General features: G+C 38.5%; 1 protein-coding gene and 1 long non-coding RNA gene across 2 annotated transcripts; one reads left to right on the top strand and one right to left on the bottom strand.

Moving 5' to 3' along the window:
- LOC109824839 lies at positions 339-10,897 on the bottom strand. Its single transcript, XM_020391488.1, has 3 exons — positions 10,606-10,897; positions 10,349-10,502; positions 339-670 (listed from the first exon to the last, which is right to left on the bottom strand). The coding sequence occupies exons 1-3, from the start codon at positions 10,803-10,805 to the stop codon at positions 548-550; spliced, it is 477 nt and encodes a 158-aa protein (XP_020247077.1). The 5' UTR covers positions 10,806-10,897; the 3' UTR covers positions 339-547.
- On the top strand, positions 12,211-16,490 carry LOC109824570. Its single transcript, XR_002242680.1, has 4 exons — positions 12,211-12,901; positions 14,723-15,101; positions 15,385-15,585; positions 16,279-16,490. It is a non-coding gene; the product is annotated as an uncharacterized LOC109824570 (long non-coding RNA).

The following is a 20,351-nucleotide window of genomic DNA, read 5'->3' on the forward strand; positions in this document are numbered from 1 at the left end:
ATTCCTTGAGTATAGCACATGTGCATTGGTTATAGCAAATGTGCTGGTTGACTCCTACAAATCCCTTGATTGTAGTAATCCCTTAATTATTGCACATGCGTGCCTTAATTATGGCGCATGTGCACCTTGAAACATCTATATGAACTCATGTAATTGTACTCTACAATCCTTAGAAGGAAAACTCCTCAGGGACCCCAAAACAGGGGACCCCTAAGGGGACAGGTGAGGTGTCAGCCCTCCCCAGGGCTGACACCTCACCTGTCCCCTAAGGGGTCCCCTATTTAGGGTCCCTGTAACAACACCCATCCTTAAAATGAGAATATAAAATTCCTCAATAATCTTTATTTTCAATAAAAACAAGCAAAATAAAAGAAATAGAGCAGTATACTATTTTACAACACGAACAACTTACAATGTAAGCATTAATAGAAGTCAATGCTTCTATATTTATTGCCTTCAAGATGTCAAGCTAAAATCCACGCAAGTACTTCGATATAACACACAATTAATAAGGAGCTGGAAATAGAAGTAGTTAGTGTGAGGTGGATCAGATCTTGACTCCGTTTACATAGATATTAACTGTTTGTTTGCTACCGTCTCCTCCTTTACCACCACCACCTCCTCCTCCTCCTCCTCCTCCATTTTGCTTGATATTGATGCTTGGCGGAGACTAATAGAAATTGACAAAAGGAAAATATCAACAAATATAATATATTTAATAATCACTACAACTCCAATAATAATTTATTACGGATATAACATATTTCGATTATCTCCACTATCAAAAAGTAATAAAGAGAACACTAATATTATTTAAGATTTTTAGTTTACAAAGTCCAAAATTTTAACCTAATTAATCACCCACTTCCAAATCATCCTTGTATGCAAATATTTTGTAGTTAAAAAAGGGAAATAAATCACTAAAATCCAAAATTAATTTTAAAACATCTCCACGTTAGTTGAAAAATAACTTTAAGTATTAAATTCTCAAATTTTAAATTGTAAGAATTTATTTATGTATAAAAGAGTCATTTCACTTTATAAATAACTTTATTAGTACCATAAAACCTGTGCCAAATTACTGAGAAGAAAATTTTAGAGATTGTAAAAAAAATTATCTTTATAATCTCTGATTTAAAGAAGACTCAAATCCTACCAGTGGATGTAGGCAATTACTAAACCACATAAATCCTATGTCTTTTGTATTCTCGTTCTATTTTCTATGGTATCTTGATCTTTCTCTTTAATTTGAATAGAGGTTTCTTCGTGTTTCCATATCAACCAGTGATAGATTGGCCTATGAAGAAGGAGATCTAATTGATATGTTCGACGAAACTTTCTTGGCTACGCTTCCACATTAAATTCTAGTTTTTAGCCAATGATTGATGTTTGGTTGTGGGTGGTGTGCGTTAATGGGTTTTAGAGGGGGTTGGGGGTTAATTGTCGTGTGCCGTGCGGAAGCGTGCTCGCAAACTAAACGAGTCGGCAAACGATGAGAGAAGAACTAAAAACGAGTGCAATTCCCAAAATAACAGCTAAAATCACACACAAACACAGAGATTTATGTGGTTCGGCAAATTGCCTACGTCTACGGGGAGATGATGAGGAGATTTTACTATATGGAGGAGAAACAATGGGTTACAATCTCTCAAACCACTCTCAAAATAACCCAACGAATGATCTCACACTCCCTCATAATAATCTCCTTCTCAAAGTGCCCAAAAGAACCAATTTTCTCTGTTAATCTCTTCTCCTAAACCCTAGAAAGACATGTTTCTATTTATAACAAAACACAATCCAAAACAGGCTGCGAATCAGATAACACGTCTGCCACACTCGGGTGTGGCATGCACTACATCTCTGACAACGAATTATAGCAGACAGCTTCTGCCACACTTGGGTGTGACACACACTACACCCCTGACAATAAATTGTAGCAGACAGCTTCTGCAACACCTGGGTGTGGCACGCACTACACCTGTAGCTGCTCAATTTTTACATTTTCTAATATTTTAAACAATTCGACGTCATTTTCTACAATTCTCCACCTCAACGAAGTGTTCCCAAAACCAAGCCGACATTAACATGAGCACCAATAAGTCGTCTCGCCAAAACCGGTTGCACAAATATGGTTTCCTATGTACCCCCTCTCCCAATGGATCAAGTCATCCGTAGTTCATCCAAATGGCCTCGAAAAGCCTCACAATAACAAATGTGCAATAAGTTTCTACAATGATTAAACTTATTGCTCAGAACCACCGTCATGAGCATATCCGATGGATTATTTTTTGTGTGAATCTTCATAAGCTCCACATCCCCATCTTCAAGAACATCCCGAACGAAGCGATATGGAACATCGATATGATTTTTCCTCACATGAAAGACCAGATTCTTCACCAAATAAATAGCACTCATGTTATCACAATAAATGGTGATGGATCGCTGCAAAACACCAAGATCCTCCAAAAGTCCTTGAAGCCAAATCGCCTTCTTAACAACCTCTATAATTGTCATATATTCTGCCTCCATCGTTGACAAAGCCACTTTAGACTACAAGGTGCATCACCAACACACCGACGCACAGGTTAAAGTAAACACATACCCCATCGTCGATCGACATTTATCCAACTCTCCAGCGTAGTTCGAATCTATGTATCCAATACATAGCTGCCCACCACTAGTATCTCGTTAAAAAACCAAACCAACATTGAGAGTACCTTAATCCATCTCACGGCATCCTAATGACTCGGACCTCGGTCATGTATGTATCTCGAAACCATACTCACTGTCTATGACAAATCCGATCTCGTACAAACTATGGCATACAGCAAAGTTCCTAGTGCGTTCTCATATAGAGTCTTCGACATCAACTCTCTATCTTTAATTATTTTTGGTGAAAGGTCAGCTGAAAGCTTCAAATGGGCTCCCAATGGTACACAACTGGCTTCGTCTCCATTCTCACATTAAACCGCTATAGCACATTCTTCAAATAAGCTACCTGTGTCAAATAAATTCTACCCCTATCTCTGTCTCTGCCGATCTCCATCCCTAAAATACGCTTCGCTTCACCCAAATCCTTCATCTTGAACTGTTTCAAAAGTTGTACCTTTAATTCATCTATAGCGGATCTGGAAATAGAAGCAGCCAACATGTCATCAACATAAATCAACAAATAAATGCACACACATCCTCGCAACTTGTGATAGTATACGCAATGATCAAACTGGCTCCTAATGTACGAATGACCGAGCATAAACCCATCGAATCACCTATACCACTGTCGCGGAGATTGCTTCAATCCGTATAGCGATTTCTTCAATCTGCAAACTAATTTCTCATTCCCTACAGCTCGAAACCCTAATGGCTGAGTCATGTACATTTCCTCATCAAGATCACCATGAAGAAATGCTATTTTCACATCTAATTGATTTAATTCCAAACCATACTATGCCATCAAAGCTAGAAAGATTCAAATCGAAGAGTGATTCACTATCGGAGAAAAGACCTCATTGTAATCAATGCCTTCTTCCTATGCATAGCCCTTCACTATCAACCTAGCTTTGAACCTCACTGGAGTGCCTTCAATGCCCTCCTTCTTCGTATACACCCATTTGCAACCGATAGCCTTCCGCCCCTTTGGAAGCTCAACAAGCTCCCATGTGTTGTTCGTCTGAAGAGATTCCATCTCCTCCCGCATAGCTTCCTACCACAAATTAGCCTCTGAATCTACTCAGCGTCTCTAAATGTAGTAGGAATCATCTCATTGACACTCTCCACCGGAAGTGCATAAACAATTATTATATTCATATACCTAGCTGGCAACCGTATGTCTTTCTTGGGTCTCCGAACCGTAATCGAATCCTGAACCTGAGCCGTCGGTCCCTAATTATACTCTATTGAACCTGTATCCTCCAAATCATCACTTTGCTCGCCTGACGTCACCTTAGTCAGTACTCTAATAGATATGGTACTATCTGGACATTATGGAGCTATATCAATATTCATCACCTGTGATATCTCCTCTGTCGGGATGCTCTCCACCTGATGAGAGCTAGGAAACTTTAAGATGGAAGCCTCATTAAAAGTGACGTCTCTACTTAGCACAATCTTCTTATTAACTGGATCCCAAAGGTTGTATCCTATCACCCCAAGCTTGAATCCCACAAATATGACATTTCTAGCTCGAGGTTCTAATTTATCAGTCGTCACATAATAAAATGTAGGGCATCCAAATACCTTGAGCTAATCATAATCACGTGCTGGCACTCCCGACCACATCTCCATAGGGGTTTTCCCCTCAATCACCGATGAAGGCAGGCTATTAATGAGGTGTCTTGCATAGGAAAGTGTCTCAGCTTAAAAGATCTTCTCCAAACCACTCTGCGATAAGAAACATCAGACCTTCTCCAGTAAAGACCGATTCAATCTCTTTACCACCCTATTCTGTTGTGGTGTATGACTAACTATGAAGTATCTATCTATGCCCTCGTTTTGACATAACTGCTGAAAAGGGTCCGAAGTGTACTCGCCGTCGTTGTCGGATCTCAACGTCTTGATCTTTCTTCATGTCTATAGTTCCAATCTTCTCTTCCACTCCACAAATATATCTAAGACTTCACTCTTCTTAGCTGTGGTGTACACCTAACAATGTCTAGAATAGTCATCTACAAACGTGACGAATCAATATCGATCACCAAGTGAAGACGTCTTGGAGGGACCCCAAACATCTGTGTGAACATAGTCCAAGATTCCTGTCATCCTATGTACGGCTGTCCCGAACTTCACCCTTATCTTCTTGCCAAGAATACAGTGCCCACATAAATCAATTTTCCTACTCTTGGCTTCCTTCAATAGCCCCTGCTTGCACAGTACCTGCAGTGATTTTGCACCTGTATGCCCCAATCTGTAGTGCCAAAGTCTGCTCGCGTCCGCCTCTGAAACAGCTGAAGCTAACTGGCCAATCTCGATGCTTCTCTTCAGATAATAAAGATTCTTACTACGGACTTCCTTTATCATTATCAAAGATTCCTTAGTAACTTTTGCTACAGCGCTCTCAAAAGTCACATTAAATCCCTTTGCCTCCAAAGCTCCAATGAAAATAAGATTCTTCTTCAACTAAGGAACAAATCTCACTTTATTGAGCTCTCGATCAACTCCATCGTGCATCAAAATCCTGATGGTACATATCCCACAAATGCCAGAGAATTGATCATTTTCCATGACTACCACGTCCCCATAGAGCTTCTCAAAAGGTGCAAAGAAATCTCTCCAGGGAGTCACATGATAAGTAGCACCAAAATCCAGCATCCAATCCGATACATCCGCATGGTTAACCTCTAGAGTAATCAATAGAGAAAAGTATAAATCATCGGAATTGTTACCACTCTTAGCAATAATTGTAGGTATCAAAAATTACCTACAGGTCCCCAAACATAGCTCGAGAAGACGATCCGTCAAGCGACGAACCGTCAGACAACATGGTGATGAGTCGTCAAAACAACAAAGTGGCAAACCATTGATAACGTAGCAACAAGCCACCGGAACGGAAAAGCAAGGGAACATGCACTCACCGGCCACCTTCAACTGGCCTGCGTGCTCACCGGCCACCTCTAAGTGGCTCGCGTGCTCACCGACAACTTCTAAATGGCCCGCACGTTCACTGGCCACCTCCAAGTGGCCCGCATGCTCATCAGCCACCCCCAAGTGGCCCGTATGCTCATCAGCCACCTCTAAGTAACCCGCGCACTCGTCAGTCACCTTTAAATTAACGAAAATACATGAAGCGAATCAATGAAGCGTACAAGTCAGTAAAACAATGAAATGCACGTAACGACGAAACAAGACCAAACTAGAAAAGTCCCTGGCGGCCAAGTCGCATCAAAATGACTCGGCTAAGGCCAGGTGGCTTGGCCAAGGCTGAGCCACCATAGGGTGGCTTATACAGTTCCGAGCCACCGTAGGGTGGCTTACGCCCAGAAGTACCAAAAACACGTTTTTCGATAGTTTTCTTGAGATTCTTTTATTCCAGAGCCTCCCCAACTATTTTGAAGCTATCCTTAAATGTAGTTAAGCGGTTATTAACTAAGGATAAGGTCAAATTATCAATTCTTAACTGAAAATACTGCATCCGAAACCTATAAATACAAGCCTAGGATCCTATACGCAGGGGATCTAAAATAGACGTGAGGTGCTGTCAAATTGAAGAGTGAATCATGAATTTTAGAGAGGCTAGCGGATCTTGGCGAACTTCTTCAGCATAAAGAGGGAGAATTCGAGAGATCTGAGGTCCGTTCCACCATTCCTTGAGATCAGACAGACTTTGTTTTGATCTCGAGAAGAGTAGTAATCTTAATTTGTTGAGATTATTTACTTCTGCGATTATTTCCTTTATGAAGAAAGAACAATGATCTTTTATTTTGATCAACCAGATCTGATACGCGGTGGTCCCCGGATAAACCCCGACACAGGCAAAGATCCCACGAAAGCAGCGGGTGATAAACGTTCTCTGCGTGTGTTTGAAGAGAATTGTATTTTTTTATTTTCATTGTGTAAGAAAGTCTTATAAAAAGACTAATTTTACTTTGAATCTGTAATCAATAAACGTGTAATGGATTCAGTAATGAAAACAACTTTCGATGCAAACAACATTTACCTCATTGGCTTTCGGCCCCTTCTTCTTGCTATTCTCCTTCTCTCTAATCTTCAGGCAATCTCTCTTCTAATATCCTTGTTCTTTACAGAAAGCACATTGGTTCTTTGCTAATTGGTAGTGGCCTCTTGACTTTGACCTGCTTCGATTACACTTCCCGGATAGGAACTCCTTCCTCTCATCGACAAGGCCTCTCCTGAAGTGCTAGCTCTGAAAGTCTCTTTGTCCTTCCTCCTCAGATCATAATTCGTCAACGCATTAGTCATTTCACTATAGGTGATGGAAGATCTACTGTTCAACAAAGTGAGTATGAATGTATCATACTTCTCATTGGGTAAGGAGCCTAACAAAATAATCGCTTTGTACTCATCCGTTATCTTCTCATCAATGTTCGCCAAGTCGGACAACAACTTTGTGCAGTTGTTCATATGATCCGCAAGTGAGGTACCCCTGGACATCTAGAATCTAAACAATCTTCGCAGAAAGTGCAAACGATTCTCGACACTCTTTGTAAGGTACTTATTGTTGAGAATCTCCTACATCTTCATCGCAGAAATCACACCAATCATATCATACTTCAACTCTTATTCCAAACAAGATCTAACTACCCCATAAGCTTTTCGGTTCATCTTGTCCCATACCGCCTCATCATACTTCGGTGGCCTCTCATAGACCATGATGGTCTCTTCCAAAATTTGAGCATTTAGTGCATCTTGCACATCACTCGTCCACAAATCAAAGTTGATCTTGCCGTCATACTTAACAACACTGGTCTTCGTATTTTAAAGTGCAACCTGAACTGTACTCGTCATCATCTTGCTGCTTTCACAAATTTCTTCTCCCATTGTTTGCAAACTCTAAATTGTAAAGAAGGATTCAAACTTGATAGAATTGAGAAATTACCAAACTAAACTCTAGATAGGGTTCCAACACGATCTCCTAGCCACACGAGGAAAGCAAGATCTCCAATAACAAAACCGCAATGTTGTCGCCACCAAAGCCTAGATCTCCAAGACCCAAGCTTCCAACAGCAAATCTTCCTCCACCCAATGCAAAACCCTAGATCTAAAAATCTGACCTCTGATACCACTTGTTGCTCGCCGTGCAGAAGCGTGCTCGCAAACCAAACGAGTCGGCGAGTGATGAGAGAAGAACCAAACACGAGTGCAATTCCTAAAATAACAGCCAAAATCACACACAGACACAGAGTTTACGTGGTTCGACAAATTTCCTACGTCCACGGGGAGAGGATTGGGAGATTTCACTCTATAGAGGAGAAACAATGGATTACAATCTCTCAAACAATTCTCAAAATAACCCAACCAATAATCTCACACTCCCTCACAATAATCTCCCTCTTAAAGTGCTCAAAAAACCAATTTTTTTCTTTTAATCTCTTCTCCTAAACCCTAGAAAGACATATTTCTATTTATAATAAAACACAATTCAAAATAGGCTGGGAATTAGAAAACGTGTCTGCCACACCCGGGTGTGGCGCGCACTACACCCCTGACAACGAATTGTAGCAGACAACTTCTATCACACCTGGGTGTGGTACGCACTACACCACTGACAACGAATTGTAGCAGACAACTTCTGCCACACCTGGGTGTAGCATGCACAACACCTTGTGCTACTGAGTTTTCACATTTTCCAATATTTGAAAAATTTGACGCCGTTTTCTACATTAACTAGGAAAAAGAGGGGTTAACCTAGAGTTTGAAAGGGCTTCGTAATTTCCCCCTCTATTTATTTAGATAACCTCGTATTTTAATTTTTCATATGAAATTTTGTATTTTACATTTATTCTAATAATAACTTACTCCAGATATGACACATTTCGATTATCTCCACTATTAAAAAATAATAAAGAGAACCCTACTATTATTTAGGATTTTATAAATTCTCAAATTTTAAATTGTAAGAACTTTATTTATGGATAAAAGAGCCATTTCACTTTATAAATAACTTTACTAGAACCATAAAACCTTTGGAAAATTACTAAGAAGAAAATTTTAGAGATTGTAAAAAAAAAATTATCTTTGTAATCTTTGATTTAAAGAAGACTCAAATCCCTACTAGTGTATGTAGGCAATTACTAAACCACGTAAATCATGTGTCATTGTACTCTTGTTCTATTTTCAATGGTATCTTGCTCTTTCTCTTTAATTTGAATTGAGGTTTCTAGGTGTTTCTTTATTGACCATTGATCGATTGGTCTATGAAAAAAGGAGATCTAATCGGGTGTTCGGCGACGCTTTCTTAGCTATGCTTCCGCATTGAATGCTAGTTGTTAGCCAATTATCAGTGTCGGATTGCATGTGGTGTGCATCAATGGGTTTTGAAGGGGGCGGGGGTGTTGAGTAGGAAAAAGAGGTGTTAACCTAGAGTTTGAAAGCGCTTCATAACTTTCTCCTCTATTTATTTAGATAACCTCATATTTTAATTTTCCGTATGAAATTTTGTATTTATATTTATTCTGATAATAATTTACTCTAGATATTACAAATTTCAATTATCTCCACTATCAAAAAATAATAAAGAGAACACTACATGTTATTTAGGATTTTAAGTGTATAAATCCAAAATTTTACCTGATTTATCACCCACTTCCAAATCGTCCTTGTATGCAAATATTTTGTAGTTTGAAGAGAAAAGGAAATCACTAAAATCCAAAAATAATTTTAAAACATCTCCATTGTTAGTTGAAAAATAATTTAAGTATTAATTCTCAATTTTTAAATTGTAAGAACTTTATTTATGGATAAAAGAGTCATTTCTCTTCTATAAATCATTTTATTAGTACCATAAAACCTTGGGCAAAGTGCCAAGAAGAAAATTTTAGAGATCATAAATTTTTTTTGTAAACTCTAATTTAAGGATGTCTCAAATCTCTTCTAGTGGATGTAGGTTATTGCGAAACCATATAAATTCTGTGTCTTTATGCACTTGCTCTTTTTTTTATGGTATTTTGCTCTCTCTCTCTCTTTAATTCGGATAGAGGTTTCTCGGTGTTTCAACATTGACCGGTGATTGATCGGTCTATGAAGAAGGAGAACTAGTCAAGTGTTCAGCGACGCTTCCCTAGCTACGCTTCTGCGTTGAATGCTAGTTGTTAGCGAACGATCATTGTCGGGTTTTCTGGGTGTGGGGGTGGGGGGGTTGAGTAGGAAAATGAGCTTACCTAGAGTTTGAAAGGGTTTCGTTATTTCCCCCTCTATGTATTTAGATAACCTCGTATTTTAGTTTTCCATATGAAATTTTATATTTTACATTTTTTTCGAATGGATCCGAGATGGAAAATTTCGTCTATATGGTTCTATCAGTACTATGAACAACACTGCTGAAAATAACATCAAAGATAATTCCTTCCGTCCAGTTAATGACTTTTCAAAGGGAAATATTGGTGGCACGCTGTTCTCGTGTATACAGGCAAATCTTCTAGGACAAACCCCCCTCCACCCAGCCCTACACACACAAAACCCTCCCAAAAAAAAAAAGAGACAAAATCCACTTGGATCTAATGAGTCAAAAGCCCACAACAAAAACCCAAATCCGATGGTCAGAAGACATGGGTTTTGACCTCCCCAATGTTTTGAATCTGGACACGCCCCTAAAGACACTCACTACATGGGTGGGATGGTGGAGGGTCGGAGAACCAACAAAATGAGACCTGGCGTAGAGGAAAGAGATTTTAACCTTATCTAAGGAGGCGAAGGATTGAACTCCGGCACGCTGCTCATATAACTCATTGTCTCTGTCTGCTTGCCGGCGATATAACTCGTCCAACCTCTCCGTCGACGGCCCAATCCACTCGTCCATGGTCAGCCGAAATCGCTCATTGGGGTCGCAGCTACGATACGAAAATATATAATTAAAACGTTAAAAAGGTTGTACGTACTAAAGATAGAACAATATTAATAAGGAGATAAAGAACTATTAGAATTAATTAATACCTCGAGGAGGAAGGAAGGGGAGATACATGATTAGGATAGAGCTCGAAGAAAATCCTGCGCGCGTTTTCATGATGGCAGATGGCCTCATTGAGTAATCCCCGTTGCTCTGCGCTAACGCCCTTCCCATATTCGTCCTTGGCCAAATCAATCCAGAATTTCACCTCGCACTTGGTTAGTGGTGACCTACCGATCATACCCATTGTTTCCCGAAGTGACGGAAGATGACAGAGCGGAACATACTTATAAGTGAAGATAATGGAGTATGGAATCTGATCATCAGGCACAAAGTAAAAGAATGTATTCAAGGAAAAGAATGGCATGCAAATTTTTTTAGGAGCAGACATACGGATTAAGTATTGTATGAGCCACGCCTGACGGGTGTATCATGCTTGTTTTTTCGTCTGGGCTACGGCATTTTGTGGGCAAGGTATAAGCATTTTTATGAGGATTCATGTAAATTTAAGTTTTTTTTTTTTTTGAGAGAAAGGATGGACTACTGTTAATCATAACAGTAGTCCAGCCAGCTAAATTAACCAAAAAATTGGCTGATACAAGAAGATACACATTCCCAACCAATAAGAATGTGTACTTGAGTTCAAACAGAAATTACAAACCAAAAGAAAAACTCTTGTTCCCCCACAAAAAGAAGCCAAACCATGCTCCAGCTCTGCCACTACAGAGTAACCCATCTCCAGTATGAATAAAGAAGCTATCAACTACTACTACTATCAGATAGTCTACTATCTTAACTAAGAATAGAGTTTTAACCATCTGAAAACAAAACAAGTTTATAGAACTGAAAGCAGAAATCATTCCAGCTGAATCACAGCGCTCGCAAGCATTCCAGCTGTAGATTGCCCAACAGCAGCTTTCTTCTTTCTCCTCTCCTGAAGTCTGGCAGTTCGAGCTGATAAATGCTTAGAACCTAACCAAAATGATGAAAAGATCAGAACTTTGTTCAAAACCTCCAGAGCTCTCTTTTTCTTGTTTGAGAAAATTCTATCATTTCGCTCCTGCCAAATACACCAAATAAGAGAACATAGAATAACATCTCTTTCCTCATTCCATTTAGCTCCCTTATCCATACTCCAATTGATCCAAATATCTTTTAAAGAATTCAACTTAAAACTCTTATCAATATTCAATTTATATTGAATAGATCTCCATGTAGAATATACAAACTCATAGTCCACAAATAAATGGAAGTGATTTTCCTCCTTTTTTGAACATAGACACACTACAACAAATTGCACTTTTCCCGACGCTTATTCCCGACGCATGGTTAAATACGTCGCCAAAAATTATGTTTTTCCCGACGATTTTAGTTAGCGTCGGCAAAACATATATTTTTCCCCGCGTTTATAATTCGCGTCGCTAAAAGTGTATATTATTTGCGACGTTTTAATTTAGCGTCGGCAAAAGTATAGCTTTTAGCGACGCAAAACTTTTCGTCGCAAAAAAATATACATTTGGCGACGCAAGTTAGCGTCGGCAAAAGGTGTAGCTTTTAGCGACGAATAGTTTTACGTCACTAAAAGTAACACTTTTGCCGACAGTACATATTGCGTTGGCAAAAGTATAGTTTTAGCGACGTAAAACATTTCGTTGCAAAAAAGCATACATTTGGCGACGCCGTTAGCGTCGGCAAAATTTTTCCATTCCCCCCAATTTATTTGGTTCCCCGCTCAAATCCCTATCTCACAAGACCCCATCTCTCTCAAATCCTCAGATCTCTACGCTTCTCCCTCCGCGACCTCCTAGGCTCCGCCTACTTCTCCTCCTGGGACTTGACCGGCGACCCTTGATCCTCGTTCTTCGGTACCCTCTGCTCCGACGACCGAGTCGTCTCCCTCTCCCTCGGTTCCTCCGTCGTCGGCGTCCCCGGCCTCCTACCCTAGCTATTCACAAACCCTAGCGGCGATGGCGGGAGCCCTAACCGGCCTCCAAGATCACCTGAAGCTCGCGAGGGAGTACGCGATGGAGGGGCTCTACGACACCTCCATCATCTTCTTCGATGGCGCCATTGCTCAGATCAACAAGCAATTCCTTTTTTTTCCCTTTGATTCGGTTCGGGTTGAGCTTTGATTTTGATTGCAATTGGATCCTTTTTCCAAATCTTTAATCTCATGCCATGGAAATAGAATGAGAGTAAAGATTTGGAAATCTCGAGACCCCTTGTGTTATCTCAGTTAATAGCTCCAAAATATCCAGTTCTCTTATATATAAATATATGCAAGTCTAGGACAGGAAAAGCAGTGGGCACTGGAAGTTAACCCATTATATACCAGCAGTCTGGGTGAGTTCCATTATATCTATGGCCTTGTTGCTCTGTTTTGTTGTAACTTAAATTTATGTATGTTACCAGAGTGTTTTTGAAATAATCTAATGGTGTTCCTTCTGTTTATTAGATGCGCAGTTTCCAATACTTTTCACTCTGCATTCTCTTTTAGTTCTTGATTCATCTTCAAAGCTCACTTAGTTTTCTCAGGCATGGCATTTGGTATCAATAGCATAAAGGCTACTATCTGATTCTCTGTGAAGTGCATGCTCTTGGTAAAGGTTTCTTTGTTGACTTTCTTGCCCGTGCCATTGCAACGGCTATAGTGACAAAAATTGTTTCCTGGTTACTTGAGGTTTATTACAGTCAAAGTATATGAATCCACTTTTATTCCAAATTATCAATGACATTTGTTATATTACTAGTGTGTGTGACTTCGAAATAGCACATTCCTGCGATTATGTAAATATGTAAATGTTCCTTAATGTAGTCGTTACCTATTTAAACTAAGTACATATTTTATCGGAACTGTATACAATATGATGATCTATACCACATTCATGAGTAGGTAGTCAGCTGGTTTGGGAATTTTATCCATTGTGTTTATATTTAATAGGGTTTGTATTCTATTTAAGCGTAGACAGTGTGTTCTATAATAAATTATAGGGCCAAGCATCCTGAAGCTATTATGCTCTGAATTTAAAGGTTATACACTATTGAAGTCATTAGCTTTCTTCATAAAATACTCGGTGCAGCATCATCAAATTTCCTCTTTACAGAAAGCAGCAGCGGCGTTAATAATTTCAAATTCCAACAATCTGAACGGTTTGCAGACAGCCTGCCCAAAAGCAGGAAAAATGAGTACAAATGAAGCAAAACTCCATTGCTAACACTCATTCGGACGACGATCTTCCAGTATTTTATCTATAATCTCTCTTTAGAGAATTGCTATGTCTCAAAACACAATGGATACACAAAGTGATCATTCTCAAACTAAAATTCCTTAACGAAATCTACATTCTATCTCTCAAATTGCTTCCCTTCGAATGTCTGTCCAAATTGCCAGTTTGAGGGAGCAACATTGTAAGATGATAACATTCTCCCTGCACCGATGGTCACCTCAAAAGATAAAGGCTGGCCTCCGAGCTCGGTATTGCACTGTCAATTCTGACCCCAGTTTCTCCCCATCGGTATCCAACCAGTTCTTGACCCCTTCACTTTGACTGCGATCACTTGGCCATCTGACGCTACATTAGTGATTAGTATCTGAAGGAAATAGGAGCTCCTAGTTACTGTGAACCTTATTCCTCCATATCTCTCACAGTTCACTCTGCAAGAAGAATACGATAAAAGTTAAAAGATGTCTGCTTGGATCATTAAAAAAAAATCCAGGCATGAGTTTGAATCTGAAAATATAATGCAAGCCTTGGTTGTGTTAATGACTGTCTTCTTCTATTTGGCACATGATTTAGTATTCTTTTAGTTAACATGGTGGATCATGTCAATTGTATATCATTTTGTGTGAATGAGATGTTGCGCGTTTCTGTAGCAGTATAACTTATTTCTCGCTAGAGATCTAAGCTGAAGATGTTCAGTGGATTGGTGAGAGAAACATTTTATATGTGCATCACTACTTCATCTGTTTTGTGAGAATCTATTATGTTGATTAGATCCTTGCATTCAACCTTCGTTTGATGATGATGTGTGCAACAATTTATTTCTTTCTTCTTGTCGATTTGGAATAAAAGCTGCTAAATCCTAAGAGACAATCCAATGTTTTGGGATCCTGACTATTAATTACTGCTTCTGCTTATGTACATTAATATTCTCTCTACTCAGGCACATGAGCACTCTAGATGATGCCATAATTCGTTCAAAATGGATGAACTGCAAAAAGGCTGTTTTGGGATCCTGACTGTAAAATTATCCTGTTGCTTACAAAAGTGCAATTTTGTTGCTGTCAGAAGAAGATCGAAGCTTGCAAACTATTGCGGCTGAAGATAATGGCACTAAGAATATATGCATTCACTGATTGATACACAGGGGTTGCATTTTGGATGCATACTGGAGAAAGACAAACATCATGTTTAAGGGATAAGTACATCCAATCTGTCTTACAGCAAGACATGACATTTTTGATACAGAAGCTAGAGAAGAAAACATACTATATCGCATTTCAAGTGACGCTATTCTCGTGCAGGATGCAATTGGTGATAAGGTAACACAACTAGCAATTTTTCTCTTTTGATGCAATTCTATAAATATTCAATTTGGTAGTGTTCCTTCAAAGATCTAGCTAATGCAACAAACCTGAGATCTTGAAGCTCTTCATCCTGTTCAAAAGTCTCAAATGACAACTGAAACAAAAAAAAAGGAGATTTGATGAAACAAAATAGGCATATCATAATGCTCTTTTATTATTTCTACATTAGGAAGTTGGATTTTGTTCAAAGGATCTTTTGGGGTTAAATGTGCACTAAAGGTTTCTATGTTATATGCAGATTGGTCACTGTCAGAGGTACCTTTCTCAATCTTTTTTTGGATTGGTCATGGGATTTTCCACAGTATGGCAACTTACCCTCCTTGCACTGGCTGTTTTGCCATTAATTGTTGTTGCTGGAGGAACATATGTGATAATTATGTCCAGCTTGTCCAAGAAGGGTGAGAAGGCATATGCTGAAGCTGGGAAAGTTGCCGAAGAGGTATCCAAGATGTACATCTATTATATCTTCTGAATATTTGATTTACTCATGCTTCTATAAAAAAATCCTGTGCAAAGTTGGCCCTTGAAGATTTAAAAGTATCAAACAGTATTTCCATATATCAGACAACTTATACAAATTTATCACAGAATTTCAACACTATCATTATCTTACATGTTGGTTGATGTCCAGAAGCCGTCCTTTTGATGATGTAAAAAACTCACGGTATGAAAAGTAAACAACCAAGTAAAAATATGAGCACACAATCCATCTCTCGATGAAGGAAGTTGAGCCATTTAAATGACTTTCTGAAAATGACCATCAGTAGTGATTACTAATGCTGAAGCAAAGTGAAAAGATCGAAATAGTTCGATGATGAACAGCCATTAATTTCTTATTAAGAATGAATATAATATCTAACACAATCTCATGTCATGAAATCTAACTAAAGGTTTTGACAAATTTACCAACTGTCTATCAACCCCTGTGTATGGTAGGCCGATCACAACTGATGTTGATATGTTTGTTCACATTTGATGTATTCTTATATTACACTGTCTTTGATTTTCATTTTTTTAAATCATGAATGGCTTGTGTGCATCATTACACAGTAGAGACTTAGACGCATGTTTCTAAATTTTTGATAAGATCTCTTTTTATTTGCCTTACTGAGTAGATTTCTTTCCATTGCAGCTACACAACAGAAGTTGGAGATGGATGGTGAAGGTGGGAAGAAGAAGCCAGAGACGTGACGAAGGAAAGGCTTGCAACGTTGATAAGACATGGGTTCTCTGTAGTCTTTATTGTTCAAGTCTACTTAATCATGATTGTTGGATTTGTTAATAAAACATGTGTCAAACACTTGTTATTTGTTTAATAGAATTGCGTTTAAATTTATTTACTAATGTTATTAGTTGTTTCATTTTAATGATTGTGAAAATAAGCACTAATATTATTTTAGCTGTTAATATGCAACTTGTTTGGAGTATAATTTGATGTTTGGTTTTTTTGTTGATGTGAATGGGAGCAAATTTGTTGTGGATGTTCAGGTTCAGTGTAGTTGGCAGAAAATATATTACTTTTGGCGATGCAAATTAGTGTCAAAAAAAAACTTTTTACCGACTAAAAATTATACTTTTGTTGACGTTATATTGCGTCGCCAAAAGTAATATTTTTTAGCGACGCTATCTTGCGTCGCCAAAGGTATAGTTTTTAGTGACGTTTTATTTTGCATCGCTAAAAGCTAAACTATTGCCAACGCTAACTTGCGTCGCCAAAAGTATTACTTTTAGCGACGAACAATTTTGTGTCGCTAAAAGCTATACTTTTGCCGACGCATAGCTTTTGCCGACGCTGCATGTGTCGCTAAAAGTACATGTTTTGCCGACGTAAAATATTATGCGTCGCCAAAAGTATACTTTTCCCGACGCATGATGCGTCGCCAAAAGTATACTTTTGGCGACGCAGTGTATTTGCGTCGCCAAATACTTTCCTTGACGCACTCGCCAAAAGTATACTTTTGGCGACGCAGTGTATTTGCGTCGCCAAATACTTTCCTTGACGCACTTTTGGTGACGCGTTAGCGACGCTGCATTTTGCGTCGGGAAAGATTTTTCCCGACGTTTTTTAAACTTTTCCCGACGTTTTTGTTTCGTCGGCAATGTTGTATTTTGTTGTAGTGACAACACATTAGATCCAAGTGAATACTTTTCTTTTCTAGCTTATCTTTTGTATTCAACCCCTGTCTTAAAGCCAGCCATACAAGAAATTTCACTTTTAAGGGAACATGAATTTTCCAGAGATTTAAACAATCAAATCTTAAACCCCAATCAATAAGAAAATGATAGTAGGATTTAACTGTAAATTTAGTATCCCAAATCCATTTTCTCCTGTCCTCCCTTTGATCAAAATTAAAATCACTAATATCATTCATCAATCTGAGATATTGGAGAACATAATTCCCAGTCAGTTGTCTACTAAACTGAATATTCCAAATCCATTCATTATTAACTTTTTTTCTCACACTACTAATGGGTGCAAAAGGAAAAGAAGTGATATTAAAAAGAGAGGGATAAACCGCAGCCAAGGTATAGGATCCTACCCATTTATCCAGCCAAAATAAAGTTCGATCACCTTTTCCCACATCCACAAGAGTGCTGCATAAAAAGCTACCAATATTATCAAAACAATTCCTCCAAAATTGAGTTAACATGTTTCTGCCAGAATGAAAAAATTCTGTCCAACTTTTCCTCTCAAAGTATTTGCAAAAACTGATTTGTTTCCATATTTCCAATTTATTATCAAACCATTTCCACCACCATTTTCCCAACAAAGCTTTATTCATGATTTTTAAATTTACAATCCCCAAACCCACAAACTGCTTAGGTCAACAAACCTCCTCCCAATTGATCAAATTAGAGGAACCTTTATGGTCAAGAGAACCAGTCCACAAAAACCTTCTCCTCATCTTGTCAATTTTTTCTATGAGCCACTTAGGAAATAAAAAGAAAGAGAGCAAAAAAATTGGCATAGAAGAAAGAACAGAATTCACCAAAATCAATCTCCCTCCTTTTGATAAAGTTTTTCCTTTCCATAAGGCTAGCCTTCTTTCAAACTTCTCAACCAATGGAGACCAGTCTGCTTTTTTTAACTTTCCAGGCCTCAAAGGAACTCCAAGATAAGTGATGGGAAAATTCCCACTTTTACAATTCAACATAACAGCCAAGTTCTGTTGCAAAGAATCATTATCCTCAAGGGCAATGAGTATACTCTTGTTAAAACTTATTTTAAGAAAGGGCAATGAGTATACTCTTGTTAAAACTTATTTTAAGACCAGAAGCAAGTTCAAAACAATATAGTATTGCCCACTTGGCTCAAAGATAATTTTAAGTTAACATAATTTTGTGGTCCGAGGTAACATTTGACTCAAAGATTACATCTGGGATGTCTTCATAAAGTTTAAAAGATACGGGGATGGGATGATCTGCCAAAAAGTTAACTATTGCCTGACCTTTAACTACTTTCTGCGGTACGAATGTCATATCGTACTTTAAAAGTAGTATTGCCCACTTGGCTAACCTCGAGTTCAGTCATACGGGTTTCTAAATGAATGTCTATAAATGATTGACTCTTGAGATGACATGGATGGATTGACCAGTCAGGTAATAGCGCATTTTCTGAATTCAAAGACTAATGTTAGACATTCCTTGTCGACTGGATTGTAGGATGCTCGGTACCAATCATTGTCCGGTTTAGATAATAAATAGTTTGATCATAGCCGTTGTCATTCTTCTGGACAAGAAGTGCTCCAAGGGAGTGGTTCATAGCCCTGACATAGATCAAAAAGTGTTTACCTAAAAACGGTGCGGCTAGGACATGTGACTTTGTGAGATAATTCTTGATCTCATCAAAAGCTCTTTAACAAGCATCATCCCAAATAAACAAAACATATTTCTTCATTAGCGTTTAAAGCGGTTGACATTTTCTAGATAGGTTAGCTATAATCCTGCAGATGTACTAGGTTAATTGTCCTTGTAAACCTCTAATTTTTTTGAGATTTCTCAGTGGTGGCCTCTCTCGGATGGCTTTCACTTTTTCGGGGTTGATATATATTTCTTTAGAGGTTCCAACAAATCCCAGGAATTTACCTGGTGATACCCCTAGGAAAGATTTGGTCGGGTTCATCTTGAGTTGATGTTTTCTCATGATTTTGGACACCGTTCTCAAGTCACTGACATGGTCTTGCTTGTGACGACTCTAGATTGCGAAGTCGTTGACATAGTACTCTACAGTCTCACGCACATGCTCATGAAAAATTGTATTCATGGTGCATTGTTAATTTGCTCCAGCATGTTTTAGGCCAAAGAATATTATTGTATAACAAAATACCTTTAGGGCATCCTGAAAGCTGTGTGCTTCTCATCACCTAGATGCATCATGATTTAGTTGTATTTAGAAAACCCATCCATAAATGACATCCTCTCAAACCCGTGCATATTGTCAACCATGACTTCTGTGATAGGGAGAGGGAATTCATCTTTTGGGCAAGCAAGATTAAGATCCTTGAAATTAACATAGATCCGGATCCTGTCATTTTTTTCATTACCACAACGATGTTGGCTAGCCAATCTTGATGTTGTACGTCATGGATGAACCCACATTCAATTAGTTTACGGGTTTTCTTCTCAAATTGCTCCATCAACTCAAGACAGAAGCGTTATAGTTGTTACTTTACCGGCTTAATATTGGGGTCAATGTTAAGGCAATGTACGGCCACATTAGGATCCAACCTGTGTATGTTTTCGTAAGTCTAGATGAAGACATCAATGTACTCACGAAGGAGAGGTATGAGTTTTTCTTTCTTAGTTAAGTGATAAACTCTCGCTGACGAAGATCAGCTTGCTGATAAGCAACGTCAAAAAAAATACAATAAAAAAGGTAGAGATGAAGACATCAATGTACTCACCAAGGAGAGGTATGAGTTTTTCTTTCTCGGTAAGTGATAAACTCTCACTGATGAAGATCAGTTTGCTAATAAGCAACATCAAAGAAATACAATCAAAAAAGTAGAGAAGTAACTATATAAAAGGCAATTTCACACACACAGAGGAGAGAGAGAGAGAGATCCGTTACTATATCATTTACTATCCGCCGAAGATCTTTGGGACGTGACATCGGTGAGGACATTTTTAATTTCTTGATATCTACCAAAATAGACCTATGAAATATGGTAGCCGTGAGGACTTTTAAAGGAGCAAACGCTAAAT

This window comes from Asparagus officinalis, chromosome 9, assembly GCF_001876935.1.
Source record: "Asparagus officinalis chromosome 9, Aspof.V1, whole genome shotgun sequence".
In the NCBI taxonomy this organism is placed as follows: Eukaryota; Viridiplantae; Streptophyta; class Magnoliopsida; order Asparagales; family Asparagaceae; genus Asparagus; species Asparagus officinalis.

Excerpts from the sequence above, each read along its gene's own strand:
- LOC109824839 (XM_020391488.1), bottom strand. The coding sequence starts at position 10,805 with ATGGGTATGATCGGTAGGTCACCACTAACCAAGTGCGAGGTGAAATTC. Across the intron at positions 10,503-10,605 it reads CCCCTTCCTTCCTCCTCGAG|CTGCGACCCCAATGAGCGAT; the intron begins GTATTAATTAAT and ends TTCGTATCGTAG. Across the intron at positions 671-10,348 it reads CCTTCGCCTCCTTAGATAAG|TCTCCGCCAAGCATCAATAT; the intron begins GTTAAAATCTCT and ends AATTTCTATTAG.